The sequence below is a fragment of the Syngnathus leptorhynchus genome, chromosome 1 (assembly GCF_054491065.1).
Source record: "Syngnathus leptorhynchus isolate UIUO chromosome 1, UIUO_Slep, whole genome shotgun sequence".
NCBI lineage: Eukaryota > Metazoa > Chordata > Actinopteri > Syngnathiformes > Syngnathidae > Syngnathus > Syngnathus leptorhynchus.
In genome coordinates, this window is record NC_141195.1 from 16,164,838 (window position 1) to 16,187,009 (window position 22,172).

At 43.5% G+C, this 22,172-nt stretch overlaps 1 protein-coding gene across 1 annotated transcript in view; it reads right to left on the bottom strand.

Annotated features, from left to right (window-relative positions):
• Positions 1–483: 483 nt before the first annotated feature.
• Positions 484–22,172, bottom strand: part of plxna3 (plexin A3) — a 32,000-nt gene continuing 10,311 nt past the window's right edge. The window contains exons 7-38 of the mRNA XM_085912092.1: positions 17,331–17,471; positions 17,151–17,251; positions 16,284–16,407; positions 15,385–15,535; positions 15,016–15,115; positions 14,830–14,944; positions 13,413–13,613; positions 11,761–11,857; positions 11,300–11,490; positions 11,080–11,228; positions 10,044–10,164; positions 9,762–9,898; positions 9,507–9,677; positions 9,330–9,423; positions 9,133–9,252; positions 8,736–8,852; positions 8,537–8,680; positions 7,746–7,980; positions 7,525–7,667; positions 7,268–7,423; positions 6,994–7,094; positions 6,853–6,919; positions 6,337–6,483; positions 6,098–6,257; positions 5,585–5,688; positions 5,408–5,504; positions 4,585–4,662; positions 4,120–4,232; positions 3,845–4,014; positions 2,788–3,000; positions 2,518–2,668; positions 484–2,420 (exon numbers count right to left, since the gene is read on the bottom strand). Coding sequence (XP_085768218.1) covers positions 2,328–2,420; positions 2,518–2,668; positions 2,788–3,000; positions 3,845–4,014; positions 4,120–4,232; positions 4,585–4,662; positions 5,408–5,504; positions 5,585–5,688; positions 6,098–6,257; positions 6,337–6,483; positions 6,853–6,919; positions 6,994–7,094; positions 7,268–7,423; positions 7,525–7,667; positions 7,746–7,980; positions 8,537–8,680; positions 8,736–8,852; positions 9,133–9,252; positions 9,330–9,423; positions 9,507–9,677; positions 9,762–9,898; positions 10,044–10,164; positions 11,080–11,228; positions 11,300–11,490; positions 11,761–11,857; positions 13,413–13,613; positions 14,830–14,944; positions 15,016–15,115; positions 15,385–15,535; positions 16,284–16,407; positions 17,151–17,251; positions 17,331–17,471 — 4,302 coding nt within the window. The 3' untranslated portion in view covers positions 484–2,327. The remainder of the gene's footprint in view (positions 2,421–2,517; positions 2,669–2,787; positions 3,001–3,844; positions 4,015–4,119; positions 4,233–4,584; positions 4,663–5,407; positions 5,505–5,584; positions 5,689–6,097; positions 6,258–6,336; positions 6,484–6,852; positions 6,920–6,993; positions 7,095–7,267; positions 7,424–7,524; positions 7,668–7,745; positions 7,981–8,536; positions 8,681–8,735; positions 8,853–9,132; positions 9,253–9,329; positions 9,424–9,506; positions 9,678–9,761; positions 9,899–10,043; positions 10,165–11,079; positions 11,229–11,299; positions 11,491–11,760; positions 11,858–13,412; positions 13,614–14,829; positions 14,945–15,015; positions 15,116–15,384; positions 15,536–16,283; positions 16,408–17,150; positions 17,252–17,330; positions 17,472–22,172) is intronic.

Consider the following 22,172-nt stretch of genomic DNA (forward strand, 5'->3'; position numbering starts at 1 on the left):
GAGACAGTCGTGAAGAAAAGGAAAGTTGAAAGAGAAGGTCGTTGCTTCCGGGACTAGTGGAAATTGGCCTTTTCCCCCCTCACTGAATTACGAAACAATGGTCTGCCCAATTTGGAAAGACTATGGCTGTTTTCAAGGAATCCAATATCAAGAGGTACTTACCAGATGAAACGTGTAAAGAACCCCATAAAAAAATGAAAGCAATTGGAAGCTGAATGGTCAGCCCCCAAAAATTGTCACCTCACCTCACCAAACCTGGCCTTCAATGGAAAACGTTTGCATAACACTGCCCTAAAGTATTTTGTTACATTTACATTTTTAAAGATGTATTTAATTTAACACAAAAACATTAAGAAATTCACAAGTAATCATTCTGCTCCAATCCAATCAGTGCTTCCTTGTTTGTGAGGGCAGGGGCGGAGAGTCTTTCATTCGCTAGCGTGTTAGGTTCAAGATTTTCCCATTGCCCTGTGGTCACATGATTATTCTGTGAAAGTTTTAGGGCCAAATTAGTTATTACTCCTACTATTGATCATACTCATACGGTGTAACATGATTTTATTGAAAAAAAGAACCTCTTTAAGTGATGTGATGAAAATGGATTATTTTGTAGTGGCACTACTTGCTGGACTGCTGGTGTGTAACTAACCTAACCATATTGAGCGTTAGAAAGCAAAGTTGCCAACTTCTAATTTATAGGCAGAGTCAGGTGTAGTTTACACTTTAGTAATGATGTCACAAAGTTCAAACAAAGGCAATGGCGATGTAGAAAAAAGACACAGGCTATTACATGGACATGGTGTTCATGGTTACATTTCAAAGTAAAAATCAAACAAGGCAATGCTATCAAACATGTTTTCACAAATAAACATGTTTTTCTTTTTTTTCTTCTTCTTCTGATGACATCATGGAAAATCCTACTGGTCATCAAGTGTATTGTCCAGGCAGAGTCGACCGCTTTTTGTGGTTGTTTCCTGACGTGATGCCGACCGGACGCTCTTCTCGGGGTCAGAAATGAGTCACGAAACACGTCCCCCGCCGATAGAACATTTGCACGGCAACAAGAATAAGCGTGTCTGACCAACATCCCGTGAAACGTCCATATCATCGACAACAATGTCATCAACACCTGGTTGGTTGGCACCAATAATAAATAATGTGTAAACAATAATTTAAATAAAAGTTTATCAATAAATACCCTTGTGTGCATGTGATTTCAGTAAGTAGACCTGACCCCACAGCCACCCCATTAGCGTTTTCAGAATAAACTAACATTTTCAAGTCTGCTGATTTCAATTAGATGTCACTTGACCCAACAAAATAAACCAGCATTTTCATGCAGGAGATTTCAGGAATTAGACCTGAACCAACAGCACTAACGTTTTCAGATTGTTGATTTCTGAAATGAGACTTGATCCAACAGCACAAACAACATATTGATTTCAGTTATTAAATCTCATCCATCGTGAACTCGAATTTTCGGGCTGTAGGTTTCTGTATTTGAAACTGGCCCAAACGTACTTGCTAACACTTTCAGCCTACTGAGTTAAGGAATAAGACCTGACCCGACATCTTGAACGATCATTTTCAGTCTTTTGCTTCCTCCCACACATACGCACGCACGCACACACGCACACACACACATACAAACCACAATACACACATGCACACAGTGGCGTTGGTCCAGTAGTGGCTTTCCTTCCTTCTCCTGGTGAAGAGCCAATCAGGAGCTTCCCCACATGCCAAGTGTAAACGTCATTGTTTTGTCTTTTTGATTCTACTTTACAAGGTCAATGAATTGAGTCCATTCCAGCTTCGATCTTTGATCTCGGCTCTGGTTCGAGTCTTTTCCAATTTTTGTTCTGGTCTAAGTTCCGGTCTTTACATGGCACTGTTCGCTGGGCAAAGTATTGGCATCATGGCGTTCTGGAAAAAGGGCGAGGCTGGCGCCGGAATGTTCCGCAAGTTGGTACAGTCCAGAGTCGTCAGAGGGTGGGGTAGTAAACACTAAAGAGTTCTCCCAGCCAATCGAACGTCAACGTGGCTGACCAATGAGGGATGAGGGGACACAGCTGTGGTCGGTCAGCAGGCGCGGCGTGATCGGGTGTTCACTTCCCGGTAGCTAATTTTCCCGGCTGTGGTTATTTACACGGTGTCGAGGTCCGTAGCCCCGTTTCGCTCTCGAAGATAATTCCACATATGGGTCCCAGCCCGTCGCTTAGCAAATAAATAGCAAATTCATTGATTGATTGGTGCAGTTCAGAAAAATAAAATAAAATAAATCAGACCCCCCCTCCCTCAGTTAGCAGGCATCTTGATTTGCCTACTCAGCTTCCAGACATCAAGTTGATGGCTTGTTCCAGTTTGTGGCGCAGTTTGTGTTTGCGGCAGTAGGCGTCGCGGTCCAGCGCAGTCAGAACCTGCGTCATCGTTATCATCATCATCATCATCATATGACTGGAACATTTGGTGTGAATTTCCATTGAATTAGTAAGCAACCTATTGTTATGAACTCACCTCCTCCTTGTACTTGTTGATATAGAAGTAAAGCTCACTGAGTGCGCTGAGCGTGTTAAACTCATTGCCGTGAAGACGTGACTGCTCCACCAGGTAGGCATCCATGTCCTGGTCGCTGATGCTTGGCATTTTGGCAATGTCTCTGTAGTACCTGCGAGATGCACGATAAAAGCCTTAGCCACACTTGCTGGGCATTTAGCAATGTGCTAGTTAGCATCTTAGGTTATAGTGAATTATTGAACTCCACTAGCTCGTGAGTGTGTGAGCTACCTCTCCACCCAACTCTTATAGTTGGGGATGTCTTTCGCGTAGAGCAGCTTGTTGGACGGTGAGTCTTTTCCAAGTCGGTGTTCAGATGTAGAGCACGAGTCCATGAAGGTCTGAGCCACGACTGACAGGCAAGCGTCAGTGATGCTACTTTTGTGGATGTCGAAAACAAACTGTGGATTCTTGATGACGTTGACCCAGAACCTGAGAGGAAGACTGGAGACACAGACAGCAAACTGTTACAGCTTGCATACTCCAACCACATCGTATCCTAATTGCCCTAAATAAAATGTCAGATCTTGTATATTTTTAACTAAATTGTAAGACAATATTGGATATTTATAAATCAGTGATGAGTGAATTGTATCATCATCATCATCATCATCATCATCAGAGTGAATTGTATGGTAATCCTAGTGAATTATCATCCGAGTGAATCATACAGCCTCTGGAGTGAATCGTATCTTAATCGGGCAAATTGTATAATGACAACGACCAATACATTTTTACAAAAAAATGTAATCAGCCATGCAAGTAAATTTTCAAGATGATTTTTTTTTTCCCGCTGCCATCGTTGTTTCTCTATCAGATAAGGTATTCTTACTAGTACTACTATTATTAATAATAATATATTAAAAACATATAATGTAATATCGAAATTTATTGAGTATTATTTATGAAATAAGGGTTAGGTTCAGCAACAGGTGGATTTTTTTCTAAAACATTAGCGCTATACATTACAACGCGCATTAAACAAGCTTTTATAGTTCAAAGTTCTGCATCCCCCCATTTTCTGAAGCTTTTCAAATCTGATATGCTAGGAAAAAAGTAAAGACTTTTTTTTTATATTTGGGGGGACACATAAGCCATCTCTGATGAACATTTGCTGTTGACATAATCCAAGTAAATCCTACTGTAGTTGTATTGTAATTGCAACATAACTGAAGTGAACCGTGTTTCTGTATAATCATAGTGAATATGAACATAATTGTAGCCAACCGTATCCTAATTCTAGTAAATGATATGGGAATGGAAAGAAAAGACAAGCTTGGACTCCTACCAGTTGCTCTTCCAGGTGTGTCGCACATCCGGGTCGCTGATCTGTCGTTTATCAGCCTGCTCGTCCAGAAAGTCAAACATGTATTTGATGGCCAGCGGCAGAGCGGACCCTCGATGGGCGGTGCTGAAGACTGTTTCGAACAGGTCATCCACAAACTTCTGCAATGTCCCCTGGTGGCAATATCAGCAAAATACATCCTTGTTCATGATCAAACTCTACAATAAAACGCACAGAAATTTGCAATGTCCTTCAAATGTCAGGTGTTTGTATGACACCTTAGTGGCCAGCAGGCGTGTCAGGTAGATTTCGGACACCATCTTGCTGCCACGATCTCCTTCACGCTGGTCACTGTGCTCATGGTTCTTGACCAAGTGCCATAGTTTAGTTCCTGAAACACACGGATTCAACGTTATCACTAGAGATGGGCGAGTACCGATATCAGGGTGTTATTGGTGCAGATACCAACATTATTTCAAGCTATCGGTACTAATGACCATTTACCAGCAAAAAGTAGAATTGAGAAATCATTAACTTTATAGAATTTCAAGGAAAATTGTTATTTGGGAATACTCTTTAAAAGTATTTGTCATTGTTTATTTTTTTTGTGTTATGTATCAAAAGTACTCGTGGTATCGGTGCTTTGTATCGGTAACCATGAAAGACGTGCATTGACTATACCTACAATATGCTATATGCACATTTATCCTCGATCACTGGTTATTAAACAAAATGGCACCTACCTGTCTCCTGGTCTGGTGTGATCATGGGCGCTCTGGACCTCAGACTGTCAGGACTACTGGAAGTGCGCAGTAGCGATTCTACATAAAGAGTACAACAAGCTGTTAGTTTGTATGTGTGGTTGTGTGTGGAAGTTAGTTAGTGACTTAGTGACTTGCCCACATAATGTATGTATCTCTTGTAGGTTATTATCTTCAATTGGGGACACTGCATAAGTAGAACTACAATTCTAAAACTATGTTTATTATGGTTCTGATATATTTCACTCTGATTATGATACAATTTAGTAATTGTGACACAATTACCCTAATTTGTGGACTTTATGCCACACTCGAATACTAGTCACACCAGCTAAAATTAGGGGAAAATTCAGTTTTGTTCATATATAAGCCGCAGGTGTTTTAATGTTTACTTTCCATATATAATAGAATATGCACAAATCATACAATATCATAAAAATCATGAAAAATCAATGGATAAGCTGCACTGGCCTACAAGGTTTCAAAGTTTGTACAAAAAGCAGCGTCTTATAGTCCGGAATATACGGTACTTCAATTGTTATATGATTTACTCTAATTAGGATGGAATTCAATACAATTCACTACAATTATAATACAATTCACTGCAATGATAGTATGATTCAATGACCGAGCTAGCGAATAAAATCTAAAGCCAACTACAGGAGCTAGGTGGACAGGTTGCTAAGACAATAACTCGCTAATATCGCCTAATATGTGTGATCTATTAGAATATAAACTAATATAAACAATATGTGTGATGTCGTATCATGATTTTGTGTATGTGTGTGTGTGTGTGTGTGTGTACCATATCTGCTGAGGGATCTGGTGAAAGTGAAGCTATTGGCAATGTTATAAGCAGAAACCTGCTTCTGGACCAGCGCCACCAGGGAGCCGTCTGTTACCTAGCAACACATTAGCATTGAGGTGAGTGTCTGCACGCCACTTCCTGGTCACCTGACAGGCGAAGGAGAGAACAAGGCACCTGATAGTGAGCAAGTGTGTTGAGTCGCTTCCAGTCGCTTTCAATCTTTGTGGTCACGTCTTCGTCCTGTAGGATTATCCTCGTCAGACGACCTTGACGCCACTCTGAACACGCACAAAACACGTGAAGATATTAACATGGAGTCGTAACTGAAATTGCAGTCAATAATATCACAATCGTGAATGATAATGTAATCAAAGTGACTTCTATCATCATTGGAACAAACTGTATTGTAATCGGAGTGGATGGTATTACAGTCTGGGGTGAATCACATCATAATTGAAGTGAATTGCTTTGTAATTGTAGAAAATCACGTCGGAATTTGTAAAAGATATCATCGCCGTCGTACATCGTAGCAAATTTTAGGGAAATAATATGTATGTTGTAATTGGAGTGAATATTATGGTAATCAGTTCATTGTATCATAACCGTACACAATCATATCATCATCAGATGTATGGCAAAGAATGTCAATACATGCATATGCCAATTCCTAAGGAAAAGAAGCATTACCGAGGTCCATATCGTCGGCCTGCGGTCGCTGCGAGAAGGGGATCCCCTTGTAGACAGCATCCAGCAACTTGTCTTTGACCTGCGTCACTGTATCGCAGTTCAGCACTTTGACCGGCACCTCCGTGCCCGCCTCACCCTCCGGAGGGATGCACGTCAATGTCTAAAGGGAGATGACATGGTCATTGGAGAGAGGCGTGCGTACCAATGTGCATAAAGAAACATATGCATGTGTGCATTACCAGCTGCTTGTAGTCAATCTGCTGCCTGATGAGTTTGTCTTCACTGAGGGAATAACGCGCTTCGCCCGTAATGGCGTCGATGGGCCCTTTCTCCATCTGCTGCTTGATGGCACAGTACAGCATAAACAGAGGCTCGCCAGCACACTCCTGGCGATGACAGGGGAAAAACACGTTTTAGGTGATATTAGCGATTAGTGACCAGTCCAATAGACTCTTTTGGTTTGCACAGTGTAATGGTAGTGAATTGTACGGAATCGTATCATGTGCATTCACATCACGGTTCGTGCAAGGGTGTAAATCTTCGCCAAACGTTTTAGTGGTGTAGTGTTTTTTTTTTTTCTTGTCGCAAGGAAACTTCGAACATGTTCAAAATTCACTTGGGACAAAGAAAGTACAGCAAATCCTGTCATTCGCATGGTAAGTGTTGTGAATTCTGCCAAGCTCTGGTTGACTAGAAGGCTCTATTAGCTAGTTAGCGTGTTGGCTCCCCGCACACAATTAAACACCAGCAATCACCTTGAGGAAGCGATACAGGAGGAAAGTGAACCAGTTGGTCAGCATCTTCTCAGCCACAGACTCTGTCCTGCAACACAGCATTAAAGGGTCAAACGGAGGGTTAGAGCAGAAGCCCACACATGACCCTAGTCGCCTACTGACCTCCTCAGCAACAGTTTGGGGTGGTTACGGTTCTCCAGGTTTTTCTCGATAAGGTCTGCCAACAGCTGTTTGAGCACCACCGTGGCGTACTCCATGCGACCCTGATGCAAAGCCACGCCCGTTAGCATAGCAAACACGGTGGGAGCCCCATGTTCAAAATGCTGTATTAGCTTTGCATGCTAGCTAGGCCCCACGGCAGAAGTACCATTGCCCTTTGAGAAACCGCGGTGTCTTTGAAAGAGTTATAGACCATTTAGCAACGAGGCACCGGTACCTGTAGCGTGGCCATCAGCAGCGAGGCCACGTTCCCGCGGTCCCGCATGGAGAACGACCTCTGAGCCTCCAGCGTGTGTATGAAGGTCAACAGGAACATTTTGTTGTTGAGAAGCTGACTGAAGAGTCGGAGGGCTTTCTCCACGTTGGCCGGTGACTGAAATACACACAACCATACAAATTACAAATCACAAAATTGACAACAAATTGTATTTTTGTCAACTAGCTCATCCGTGTGGGTGTGTGCGTGAGACATACGTCCAACTCCTTGAGAACTGGATGCTCTTCTATTCCTGGGAACATGACTCTCATGGTGTAAGTGCGATATTCCAAGAAGGGAATCTTCACTCCGTCCATATCGTTAGTCAGTTCCTGAATATCGGTCTGCAGCTCAGCAAAGGCTACACAACCCCAAACACACAGATGAATGTGAAATACACACAGACACACACTATTGGTTGTGGGTGTGGCGTGCGAACCTTCTTTGCACTCAAGAGCCACCCTGCTCTCCAGGTTGTCCATTTGGAGTTGAAGACGCTTTAGTGTGCGGTCAGCGTCCCGCGTCTTTCGCTTGTAGGCGATCAGCACGGCGATGATGGCTATCAGCAGCACGCCACCGCCCGCGCCGATGCCAATGATGGCGGGCAGCGTGAGGGCGCTGTCTGAATAAATGTGGAGTGTTCCCGGGGAGAACTCCAAACCTCCCACCAGGATCTATGGGAAATTACAGCTGGAGCTTCAGGCAGACTGCCGATGGACTGAAATGCTGTAGAATCGACTTAATTGTTGAACTATAATGTGTGAAATTTGAAGTTGGAATGGTTTCAGTCTGTCAAGTAACGTGGAAAGAGGTTGATGTGTAAAATATTGGAGCTCATAATTCGATTTTTTTTTAAATGCAAAAGGAGGTGGTAAATGTCACTAGGTCTAAGAATATTGGTTGGAATTTGGGGGTCTGTGAAAAAGTTTGACGTTGGAATGGTTTGATCCAGTTGAATAAGATGCAAAATACGCACAGGTGAATTAAATTTTGGAAGGAAATTTTATTCCTTTTCATATAGTATTCATGGAAACTAGGAATTGGGGAAATGTGGAAAACAAATTCATCAATTTCATGAATATTTGGAAGAAGAATTGGTTGGGATCAATAAATAATTGTGGGGTAACAATAGATGGATAAAAAAAAGATAGATTTATCTTCTTATTTATTCCCTGAACATGGATTTATAAGTTAAATCATGTGGCTGTGGTTTGTGGAGACCTAGCTCACCATCACGCGTTGCTCTCCGGTCAACTCGGGCGAATCACAAAGCAGCTGATGTTCGGAGACCGTCAACAAGCACGGAGACTCGCCAATCAAAACGGTGTAATTGAGACGGTTGTTGCCGGGCGCGGCCGGGACCAGGTTCTTACCCTGCACACAAACGCGGTTCACACATCTTGTGACTTTCTGTGCGGTTGCGTCTCACCTTGAGGATGATGGGGGACCCTGGCTTGACCTCCAGGATTCCTGAGATGCCCAGGGCGTCGAAAGTCGGGTTGGGGTAATGCGTGAAGGTGGAGTTAAGCACCAGCACGGATGACACCTACCAGTCGAGATATCAACACAATGAATGAATAACAATATTGATTTACCTTCGCTTAAGTTGAATTGTAGGAGAAATACAACTCTAAAAAGACTTTTTAAAGTGTGAATCTGCAGTCCGCCACCCCACACACTGCTGGGCCAATGGCAAGGCCGACTTTTGCCAGATTGGCAACCCGTGACCCCAATCTTAGTCAATTTTCCATGCTATGTCCATTTTAATGTGCAGAAGAGATGTTTCTTGGCGTCGGTGCAAGGTTGTGTCACGTCACACACATCACCTGATCCAAGATGAAGCCAAACTCATCGGCATGCAGCGCCCCCTCTGGCGGGTTGGGCTTGCCGTACACCAGTCCAGGCGCCAAACACGTCATGACGCTGTCGTTGACCGCCGTGCAGAACTGAGGAGATGCAGGATGGTATAACCTTGGTGTTAACCATGTGATGTCATTTCAATTTTAGATTTGAGTGGTCTTACGTTGTTGGTCTCAACTCCGCCATATTTGGCTCTGACTTTGGGTTCCTGGATGGTGAGCAGGTTGGTTCCCGTTACTGTGATCACTGTGCTACCACTGTGCACACACACAAACACACACATAGGGTGTTAAAAATCCGCCCTGTAAATGGTGGACAGTGAAAGTGGGCAAAGGCCTACTTGAGGATGGACCAATTGGGTTCTATGGCGGTGATGGTTGGGTCCTCCGTGTATGTGTATTTGATCTCGGAGCTGGTCACTTCTGCCTTGTCGATCATCAGTCGGATAAAGGCGGGGCCGACTCCGGATGGCGAGGCGGGAGTGATGCAGACCACCTCCCGATTGATGCGTCTGGATGAATGAAGGAAAAGGAAGAGTGTTCATCTTTTGACTGCAGTTGCTGTGAGGAATGATTTCTGTTTTTTTATGACTTACTTGACAAACAGACACTCGTCTTTGTCGATGAAGACCGACACACTGCTGCCGGCGTCTAGGTTTCGACCTGCCACTGTCAATCTGGTTCCCCCGGAAACTGGACCTCTCTCTGGACGAACGTTGTTCAAACTGGGACTCTGTGAGTGAGTGAGTGAGTGAGTGAGTGAGTGAGTGAGTGAGTGAGTGAGTGAGTGAGTGAGTGAGTGAGAGAAAATTTGCTTAGAATTAGCTTGGCACTCGTGACAACAATGAGCATACGTGAGGACATGAACAAAGTCTCACCACGAAGGCATAGGCTTGCGTGGACATGGTGCGATACTCAGCGCTGCACACGCCGATACACAACTCCACTGCACCGCCGGGAGAGTGAGGCAGCAGCGCCTCGGCCATGTCACACACCACCCTGCGTGTATGACAAAAAAGTTGTTTGTTCTCAGAAAAAAAAAAAAACTTTGAGAAAGACTTGTCAAGCATCGATTTTGATTCCGTGTCCATTAACACAATGAATACTCGAATAGCAAGTACATGTCAGTCACATCGTGTCATTTGCTGACTGAATACACGTGAGAGGTCATGTTAGCAATATGTCTGCTACATGCTGACTATTTGCCAGTTACGTGTCAACCACTTAGTGAGTACGTGTGAACTGCATGTCCATCAAATGTCAGCATGATGACTTCCAATAGGCAGGACACACTCTGCTGGAATATGATTGGCTGCCTGCCGCATCGCTGGAAGGATATGACGCACGTCCTGTCCTGCTTTAAACGAAAGCGTGAATCATGTCCTATCATGTCATATCCCGGGGATTTTTTTTTATTTATTTTTTTTACCAATTCGTGATTTCCTGTAACTTGGCAAAATAGCCTCGAAAGATTTTTAGATTCATGGCAACATACCGTCCCCAGTATGTATATCTATTTTATTGTAGTGTCCCTTTGATTGAGACAGCAATCGATTACTGTTGTCCATAAATTTGCCAAAAACTCATCAAACTATTTGATTGCTAATTCATGAAACTATTTGTTGGCGGAATCAAACTTCTGTGGTGAAAGGCAGAAGGCATTCAAGCAGGAGTTTTGAATACTATTCAAATGGTTTGGGACAATCATTTGCGGACTTTTGGTTTGGAGTAGACGATTGAGATTTCAGCAGAGCTTTAATTCGTCGCAGAAATTCGTTATTGACTCAATCACGATCCACTGTGCGCATCTACTAAACGTCAACTACACGCCAAATACATGTCAGTCACATGTCGACTTCACAAAAACGATGGTCAGCACACGCCAATAGATGTGCTTGTTTGGTTCACACTGACCTCTCTGCGCTGATGTACAGCGAGGGGACGGGGTTACAGCGAACGCCGGCCACTTGCACATGCGTGATCTCCTTCACTTGAAGACCCAGGTTTTCCCCCTCGATCGTCACTCGAGTCCCTCCCTCGCGAGGTCCTGTCAGCGGAGAGATCTGCGGGACGCAAGGTTTAACGGAGGGGCGGGTGCGGGTACGCTGCCTCGGCGGCGCGTGGGCGCTCCTACCTTGTTGATGCGCGGGTGGCTGCAGCGCAAGTTGTGGCGTCCGTGGTGCATCCAGCTATGTTCGGGCGCCGCGCAGTGCTGACGCAGCACGCACTTCCTGCTTTCGGCGCACCAGCCGCATTGGAAGGCGGTCGGCGCTTTCAGGCACTGCCCGCAGCTGGAGCGTTGAGCCTCGCACTTGTACAGCAACGCTGAAGCAGAAGGGGGACAAATTGTTCAGGAGGAGTGAGTGAGACATTTGCTTTTTATGACTGAAACACAAGGACGGTAAAAGTAAAGCAGCCAGATAACCAAATTAGGCAGTCAAATATCATTTCTTGCCAGCAAGCGTATTGCACACATAATGGAAACAAAGTTAATGTTTCTTGGTGATTTTTAACAAAACAAGTCATTTGTGGATACGAGAAAACGGATCGACGTCGACAGAGCGGACAGATTTGGAACGTCAACCGTCACATTACCTTTCATGGACGCCGGCTTGTCGATGAAGAAGTCTCCATCCCAGACAATGTTGAAGTCCACCGGAAGGTCAGCTGATTCGGTTCCCTCGTACCAGTACTACGCAGCACAAGAATGTTCATGTCAGGCTTGCATTTCATTTAGTGACCTAATTGAAGTTAACACGCTAGCATGTTTCCGGAATGTGGGAGGAAAAATCCAGTCAAGCACAAGATTCAAACCCAGAACTTATCTACAATGTGGCAGGTGTGCCAACCACAGTTTCACCATCCAGTGGGAGCTCCAAGGCCAGGAATTTTGCAGTGTGGTCCACCTTTTTCACATGGAACTATTAGAATGCGCACCTTACCTTGCTCGATCTCATTTCAACCAGCATCAAATGATTGACTCTGCGTTCTACTTCCTGTTTTTTTTGTTCCGTTGTTGTGATGGAGATATTTTCTCATTTCAATCCATCTCTTTGTGCAATGATTCTGTGTGTGCGCGTGTGCCTAATGCTTCCATTAGCATCAAAATCATCCAGCTGAGCCCATCCAACAGAATCAGCACACGTGCACTCACACTCGCATTCTCATGAGACTTGTTATTAGAGACCAAGCGATGAGTTATCTCCAATCAGGACTTGCGGTTGTTGCTACGAAATAAATACAAGTGATTTCAAATCAATCTCACAAACGGTTCAACAAAAATACACCTATTTAACGATTTGGTTCGAGATCAATTGACAGGACATTGACAAGAAAATTGCCCACAAAATGTGAATAAATTTCCCTCGGAAAAAACTCAACAAGCAATACAAACATATAATGGGCTACTTTAAAAACAAATGTTGTTTATGTTGAATATGCTGGCAATGTCAGTGTCTTTTGGTTTTATTGAACTAATGCACCATTTCCTCTTTGTTTCAACACACACACACAAACACACCACTCATTTATACTATGCTGGTTTGCTGAAACAAGGACAAGTGAAGGTCACTGTGCTGAGAAGTCTCAGTCAGAGGCAAGAGTGTGGGGGATGTGTGGCGTTTTACTGTAACGTTTTCAAGTCAGTAGGGCTTGTGAGGGGAAGATATTGATGCCGCGGCACAACTGGCATCTTGGCGTAATCTCCTCCCCCCCTCCCAAAAAATGTCTTTTTTTTTTTTGCTTGCCTCATTGTGCAAAAGATGTCTCGACTTTATTGATTAATTTGGCAGCCCGTCGACACATATTACGCAGCGTGTGTGTGTGTGTGTGTGTGTGTGATAGCAATTGATTCATTAATTACAGGAAAATACAATACATTTTTAATAAATGATCAATTCTAAGAATAAAAGGCTAAATTATTATCCTAAATATTACTGTACTCTTGATCATTTCAACAGACTAGCTTCATTGTCATTGCACCACAAGGTGCAACAAAATGGAACAGACACAACCCGTTGTCCAAGAGAACAACGAGGATAGAGAATGAGAGCTTGAAAAGTTCAGGCTGCACCAACCAAATTTAGTATGCTATGCTAAGTTAACTCTTGATTTAGGTCCATAAGTAGGTCTTGTATTATTGTGTCCATCTTTGTGTCTGATAACATGCACGTATTCGGATTAATATGCTGCTTCTGGATTGAAATAATCGAGTAACTTTCAATCAAAAGTATTGAGTAAAGCCTTACCGAAGTGTTCTGACATTGGATGCAGGACGAGTTGAAGCGCACCGCCGGGATGCGCTGGACTTTCCCTTGAATATGGAACACGCACTCGTAGTTCTTCTGGCCCGACTGAGGCTGCGGCAGGTTGCGTGCCCGCAACGTGATTGGACGAACGAGACCAGCTGGCACAAGAATGTCCGACGTGGGAAGGATCTGAGGACAGCCCTGTGGATAGAAAGTCACACAGTCAAAAAGACGGTGCATGTTTTTCATAATTCCCAGTTCACGGAAATGGTGAAAATGACTTCATCTTGATTTCTTTTGACAACCTGCAACAAATGGAAAGGAATGCAGTCTGGCGGTCTAAGTGTGAGTTGGAAATGAAAAGGTTTAGCGAGGCATCATATTTCAAACGTTCGTATAGATTTAAAAGTAAATGATACTATATTTCACATCTCTGAGCTCTGTTGCTGGATTCTTTTTGTAATATTAGCAATAGGATCAGTAGCCAACAGTTGGAAATCAGATTGATGCGGGAGAACAAACAACATGTATCGATTTTATATCTGTTATATTCCAAGCACAACTCAAATCGGACTTTTTTTTTAAGTTGTCATTTCATTGACAATTTGTGATAATGCCATCGTTCAGATCATTTTGGTCATGATCACCCTGACTTTACATTTCATGGCATTTCATGTTTAGTGAGAGCCTTGTCAATTATTGAAGCTTTGACTGCGGAAAGCACAAAAAGCGCACGTGAACACACCGTTTTTCGATGAGGAGATGAAGCTCCACAAATGCTTTACGGCAAAGTAATTAATTGCAATGTGACTGACAGAAACACCGCAGGAAGCGGACCTGAGCACAGCATGCTGCAGTGACTCTGGAGAAATGCTTTAAATGGACACGTATCCACGTGTGCACGCAGGGACAAAGACACACACACACTCGTACATCAATCTGTTTTCTATAGTGTCCCCATTAGGGCTGCGTGTGAGCATAGAGCCTATCCCAGCTGACTTAATGGAGAAGCTGGGGACACACCGAGCTGGTCGTATGTATATACAAAGGAATGGTCACCAATCAGTCTTAGTGCACAAAGAGACTTACTAACCAGTAGTGCTGGCATATTTATTTTCAGACTTATTTTACTTACTTTCAAAGCCTGCCATTTAAAAAGACGAGAGAGCACCAGCTAAGCTTTCAAAGCTCACGGAATAGTGTTTTGTGACTATGTAAACACAAAAGAAAGATGATACTCCCTTCTTTCGTCACCCTCCTCGCAAAAGGTTGATTTTGACCATTTTCTAGTAATCAGCGGTAGAAAATTCATCTTTTCATCATCAAATCATCTTTTTGGACATTCAGATTGAACAAGATCAACCAAAAACTGCTTGAAACAGTTGAATTGACGACATTTCACGTCAACGGCGCTTACCTGGGCCGTGCTGACACGTCCCTCCAGAAAGGAGCAGTCCTCCAGATTGTTGGTGCACATGTGACGATATTTGCACCAGTGACACGGAAACATGCTGCCCACACAGGAAGTGCACCTGCAAACAGGAGGTGAAGATGCCATCTTGCAAGTAGCGGGAAGAAGAGGAGGAGTGGACGACGAGCTTACGAGTTGAGCACGGAGCAGTTGTAGAAGGTGAAATTGGTGCTGATGAAGGTGCGCGTGGTCTCGCTGGATCGAAGACTGAGTTGGACATCTCGTTTCTCTCCTGCCAAGACAACGCCTTGCATTAGCCTATGTGTGTGTGTGTGTGTGTGTGCGTGTGTAAGCCGATTGCGTACGTATTTGCGTGTGTTTGAGGTGCTGTCATGGACATCACTCAAGATTACTGAAATCCTCTCTCTCTCTCTCTCTCTCTCTCTCTCTCTCTCTCTCTCTCTCTCTCTCTCTCTCTCTCTCTCTCTCTCTCTCTCTCTCTCTCTCTCTCTCTCTCTCTCTCTCTCTCTGTGTGGGTGTGTGCACGTGTGCATGTGTCACCGTAGGAATGTGGCGGCAGGTCCCTCAGCGTGGGCGACATGCAGGTGACTTGACCGTCGGCCCCCACTTGGGCCGAGGTTTCACTGATATCCTCAAAGACGCAGGACACCCCCCCGGACAACGCGGGAACGTGGTGGACTCGTACACTGAGCTGCACACACACACACAAATCATCCAATCAATCGACACACAAGGAATTGATCAGCCTTCTACCTAAACATGTGGCAATTGGTATACAGTCAAAGCTAGATCTCATGGGGCTGAACCTTTGATTATTTTTTATTGGATTTGATCATTATAGCATTATTTTGCCATGACAATTGGCTAACATTGCGATACTCTCGTTCAGTCACGTGGGGTACATTCCACTATGAATTCCCAGAGTCCAAACAAAGACGCTTTTCTTATGTCACTAAATTGCCACAAAGTAACTACTCTGATTGTTTTGACTTGCTTTCTCATACAAGATGCAAGACGAAGCAGATAGTCCATCGACACTCATCGATCGGCACTATTACGTGTTAATACAAATCACGGTGCTCCTCATTTTAAAAAAAACGTCACGTCTACGTTTCAGGATTTGCTGAATCTGAAGTTGATTGACTGAGTATTGACTGAAATATTTTGTAATGTTTAAAAATAGTACCATTACAGTGATGGTAGCAGGAAAAACTCATGGAAACATTGGAAAAAATGCTAACATTGGATTGGCACTTAGTTATATATACTATATAGTATAATATAGTCAATACATATAGTTGTCAGATTAACCTCGAGTTGAATTTATTTGGTGACCAAGCTCGGAGGTAAATTGTCATGCCATTCATGTGGATCGCAAAAACAGGTCAAACTGCTCAAGGCAGTGTCGACGCATCTTAGATGTCTGCGATGGGACGTACCTGCGTTGCAGGGGCGGTGACGGACATGTTGCTGGGGGTAACGGAGATGTTGACACACTGGTCCAGCTTGGTGTTGAAGTGCAGAGGCTCCTGCCATTTCTCACATGACTCCATTCTGGAACATCTGGACGGGCCACATGACATGATTATCTTTGACATTTCATTTCTCATAGTATATACAGTATATAGTGTAGCAACATTGTATATTGTAGTAGTTTCATATCTTCTGGAGAGAAGGTAGAAGATGGAAAGACAGAGGGGGGAAATGCTACATTTTCATTCCTACTCTTCCAGAACATCTGGAGTGTTTTGCAGAAGAACACAAATCAGCAAGGTTGCACTGTTGTATTATCAAGTGAAGCCTGAATGAGTGCAGACACTTTTCTTCATGAGCACAGAGAAGTGCTCTTTAATTCTGAAGGCCAATATGATTGATGTTACAGCAAAGAGGAAATGACTCCACCTGGACTCTCAACATCAAAGAGGCCCACCGACTGTGTGTGAGAGTGTGTGTGTGCTCCCATGTGGCATCATTAATGTTTCTATAAATGCCCTGCGCGTGCACGGCACAATATTCGAGCCAATCAGAAGTGAGCGTCAGTTGTTAGCAGCAAATCCACATCATTTTTGTCTTTTTGAATATTGAGATCCATCCATCCATCCATCCATCCATATTTCACCATCTCAATGCATTTGAATTGATTTCAATCACGAGTGAATTTTCATATTGTGGGTCTTTTATAGAATAGTCCTGTTATAGAAGCATTTAAAATTGTTGATGACTTCAAAAAAAAATCCTTTTAGGGGACATAACAAGAAGAAAAATCCTTTATAAATAGATAGATGATATCATAGTGTGAGTCTTACTTGTTGTAGAGGACACACCATCCACAGTGAGGGTCTCCTGAAGATAAACAGCTCGAACAAGAGTGATACTGCTCGCATGTCTCCACAGGAAGTCTGCTCACCTGAAACAGCGACATGGCTGAACATGTCAGATGCGTGTACGTGTTGTGCGACGACGTGCTCCTGCGTGTGCATGCACACCTGTCTGTCACTGAGTAGGTAGATGTAGAGGTGGTCCGGACTGAACATCATATCTCTCAGGATGGGCTTTCCTTCCACCACCGTTACACTCTCGTACAGCAAAGCATTGTGGGATGGCGGCGGAAGTCCATCTACGCGGATCTTAAACACATATACATCTGGAAATTTAGCAAGCAGGACATTCAAAAGGTCTAGAATTGAACTTTTTCTATGGTCCTCTTACAACCACAGGCAGCAAAGGACCAAGTGGTGGAAAAGATTATCCAGAATGATTTTTGATTGTTCCAATAGATTTACTAAGTACTGTCATGATGTTTTTGTTTTGTTTTTAATAGTGAGACTTTAAGAGGGGTGGGGGTGCAATCTTTTATTTCATTTCATATTTATGTTTAACTGAATAAATAGCGTGAATTGTTCATCCCTGCTATTGTTTTTTTTTATTATTGCTATGGTTCCAGAAAATAGCTTTTGTTTCTTCAGGAGTCACGCTGTCCATTTTTTTAAGTTGTTTGTATTCTATGTAAAACTGGTATCATTTTTGTGTGTACAGTAAGTGTCTGTGTATTTAAGGACATCATCACACAATGATGTCACAGTGCAGTAAAATGAACCATTCCATCGTCTTCCACACTCAGGAGCTCCGTGTACCTCATCTGAGTGTGACCCAGAAAAACAAGACTGACGAGGATGAGGGGTGTGGGGTTTGTGTCAGCTTGCGGTCTAATATGAGGGGCTGGAAGGAGGGAAGCAGGTGAAAGGAAGGAAGGAAGGACGGAAGGAAGGAAGGGAGGGAGGATAGACAGAGAGAGAGAGGTGTGTGTAGTTGTCAGTGTGTTAATGAGCTGTCTGCTTGTCGTGTATTTGGTCTTAATTTGCGCTGATGAATCCCCCCCAGACACACACACACACACACACACTGAACAGTATGGAAGATGAGGGGGATTGAAAGTAGGACACTGCAGCAGACAAGGATGATACACACTTGTGCTGTCTCTCTCACACACACACACACAGACGCACACACACTACACACAGTCCCACATCACATGCACGTGCGCACATTCACAAACAACCAACCAAACAAACAAACACGAAAAAACACACCCAAAAATGCACCCAAAAACATGCAAGCACAAATGCTCAAACACACACACACACACAAACACACACACATACACACACACACAAAACAAAACCCACACACATTCAAAAACATACACGGACATTCGTACACACACGTTCTAAAAACACACGTGGACAAATGTACAAGAAAAACAACATGGCTGGTGGTAATCACGCAGATGTTATTTAAGTTCCACAATGCAGCTAACATGACACTGGAGTCGCCACCCGATATGCTCCTTCACACTCATGTGCCCCCAATGCAAGAAGAAGAAGAAGGGAGTGATTCAGGAAGAAGTGACCTTTCACCCGTGACTGTGACTCAAACCCTAAACACACACGCTCAGAAATGTGCACACACTGACCCATGAACTTTAACCCCTAACCCTGAGACAATCTGCTAGTGCGTGTGTGGTGTGTGTCTATATGTGTGTGTATATGCGGGCTCCATTTTAGGCACCTTGACTTCATGTTAATGATGCTTCTCCTCCGCCAAGATCATATATATAAAAAATATATACAATTTGGAGTGCTCAATCGGCCTACCAAGCATGGTTTTGGGATGTGGGAGGAAACCGGAGTGCCACCGGAGTGCCCGGAGAAAACCCACGCGGATGCAAAATCCACACAGGGAGTGAGGGAGATGGAATTGAACCCGCACCCTCCCAACTGTGAGGCGGACGTGCTACCCAGTGCCCCACCCAGCCGCCCATGTATATTATATTTCATCCATTATTTCATATATTTTATATTGGTCCAATTTTTGAATTCTTCGAATGGACTGATGAAGGGCTGTTTGTGTGACTTAAAAACATTCAATAAGAATGTATTTGCATAAGAAAATAAATCTTCTTCATGTTAAGGGTATCGGGGGGGGGGGGGGGGGGGGTCTCACGAGAATGAATGAAAGCCCTCCAAGTATCATGATAAGCCTTTCTCTCCACAGTCATTTTATAATTGGGGGAGAAAACAATTCACATTACTGGAAGAGCTACTGTATAAATCATTTACCAGCCTAATTTTGAAATTGAAAAATTTCAAACATTTGAATACACAAGTTCAGATTACATTTATGATTCGTCTCTAAATTCAGTAAAGTAATTTAAAAAAAAACCACACAGTTCACGGCTGTCATGAAAACCACATTAGGAAAAACAGGGATGGACATAAACAAGGAATTCTGTGTGTGTGAATTTTGCCGACATACACACACTACACATTGTTCATTGAGCCATCAGAGCCTGAGGGATGAAGACGAGAAGGAGGAAGGCCAGTGAGGGGTGACATGAGGGGGGGACTGTTAAGCTTATTAACCCATTCCCATCCCCCTAACACGCACACACACACACCTACACACACGCACGTGCACACACACACACGCACGTGCACACACACACTCACACACACATGCACTCTGGATAATAACAAGACCACCAACTGATGCTTTCCCACCCTCAAGTCACACAACAAATAGTATGTATATTTTTGATGTTTGTTTTTTTTCTAAACGCCTTTCAGTAAGCAGGAAGCACTTTTTTCTAGTGCTGCTCTAATGGCCACTTCAGCTTTTGTGAAGTTGTTTGTCATTCGTGTGTAACACAGGACTGCAGTGAGAAATCTGCCAATTCAACCCGCCTGTTCATGACGTGATGCAAAGAATACATCCTTAGAAAACTGGAGAAAAATTCACAGGTCCTAAAAATCCCCTTTTCACAGCAAAAGTACAAATTGTCTAAAAATAGCTACCTCAAATCAAAATGGTTGTTTGACTTTCTGCATGGATCCATGAGACTATATTTGAATAAACATGGTCATCCAATTTTGTGTCACTTGGTCATACTTGTGTACTTGCAAAGATGTGTGCGTTTTCAGGGATGTTGAGGATGGGAAAAAAAGTCAAGCTGACAGCTACTTTTGTCTCCAACATGTCATCATTACTATGGTAACATGTGGAGACCACAGAACATGATCCAATGTGAAGAGTCTTCACTGACACATCCGCTAATTCTCCCATCGTCTCCATGGCAACAGAATAATAATTAATCCTTCTGTGTTTTTGCGCGAGTGTATGTGTGTTCCAGCGGGGAATTCAAGGAACGCTAAGTTATACACTTACTGAGACACCATCCACGCACATACATCCATCCACATGCACAATGGGAACAGGAAACACAATGTTAGAAACAAAGAGGTTTCTGTCAAAAATATACACACACACACACACACACACACACACACACACACACCATCCATTTTCTATGGCACTCTTCCAGGTTAAAGACGCTGGAGCCTAGCTGGTCTATCATCTGAGGTTGGGTTCACACTGGAATGGTCGCCTCCCGATGTGGGGCACATACAAACAATGGAATGGTTACCATTTAAACACATTATTGTATACTGTATGACATTAGGGCAGCAAAAGATTTATTGTTTATTATTTCAGCACTTAGACAGTAAAACCCCCTTGATAAATATTTAACATTTGACATCCCACCCACAAACACAGAATGGAGGATGGGATTTTAGTAAATGGATTACGAATTACAACATATGTACGTGACCATGCAGATTGAATTCAGTCAAATAGCAACATGAGTTTACCAGCATTGGTTTTCTTGTATGGCAGCTTTTACAGATTGTTCCCCATCCCACATTTGTGGAGGTTTTGGAAGTTATGAAGGCTGGCAAACCCGCAAAGTGGCATGAGGTCTCCAGTAATTATGAAGTAACAATACGCTGAATGACATCATCTGCACAATCTGAGGCCTCCCTCCGCGTACATTTTTCTTGGAAAGGACACACGCTCTGAATCAGGGGGCTTAATTTGGCACGCCCACTCTTGCTCGAGACAAGCTCGGAAGCATCGACGCATTTCATATCATCACTAGAGAATGGGAGCGAGAAAGTTGCCGTATCTGATGCAGCTCTTGAACTGTTAAGCGAGATAGCATTTAGCAACCAAAATGATAACACAAGCGCCACTCAAAGCCCGTCCCAATCTGAACCTGATAGTAAAGCCATGCCAATCTCTTAGATAACCTAAGATTGACACGGCTAACGCATTTAACACCCGAATGAATGGCTGGGACCGTGTTAACCGTAAGAGAACAACCAACTTTGCACGGCAAAATAACGAGTAAATTAATAAGGGTCTGGACTGTGGGGAGCAAACTTTCTCGCTGAACCAGAAATGAATTATGTTACGCTGCGGCTACGCCTTTTGCCTATAAGATTAAAAGTACATCACTAATGTTCTTTGTTTGTTGATTTAGCTTTGACCCAAAAAAATATAGTCCTTTGCCAAAGAAATGGCTCATTTAAGATTTCGATTTTGTAACGACAAATTCTGCTTCCTTTTGTGTGTCTGTTTCCATCAAAGCTAGTCTAGCGGCTAGCTCCATTGGGCTGGTAGCTGGCTACATTAGCGCAGTGACGCCATCCGCGATACTAGCGTGTGGCAGGCCCACAGTGGGTTTCCTCCCATGTTCGCATTTAGACTGGGTGTGTCAGCCCTTTGACCACACGCATGCACACGCGTACACAAATACATACACAGCACCAAATGCGTCCTTTTCTAGTCAGACCACACACTTTTGTGGCTGTGTGTGTTTTTTATGTGAGTCCTTGGGGACAATATTTATGGTTTTGGAACATTGTTGTGGAAGGACAAGAGACCACTAGAACGTGCCAAGGGGGGGTGAAAAGAACGCATGCGAGTGA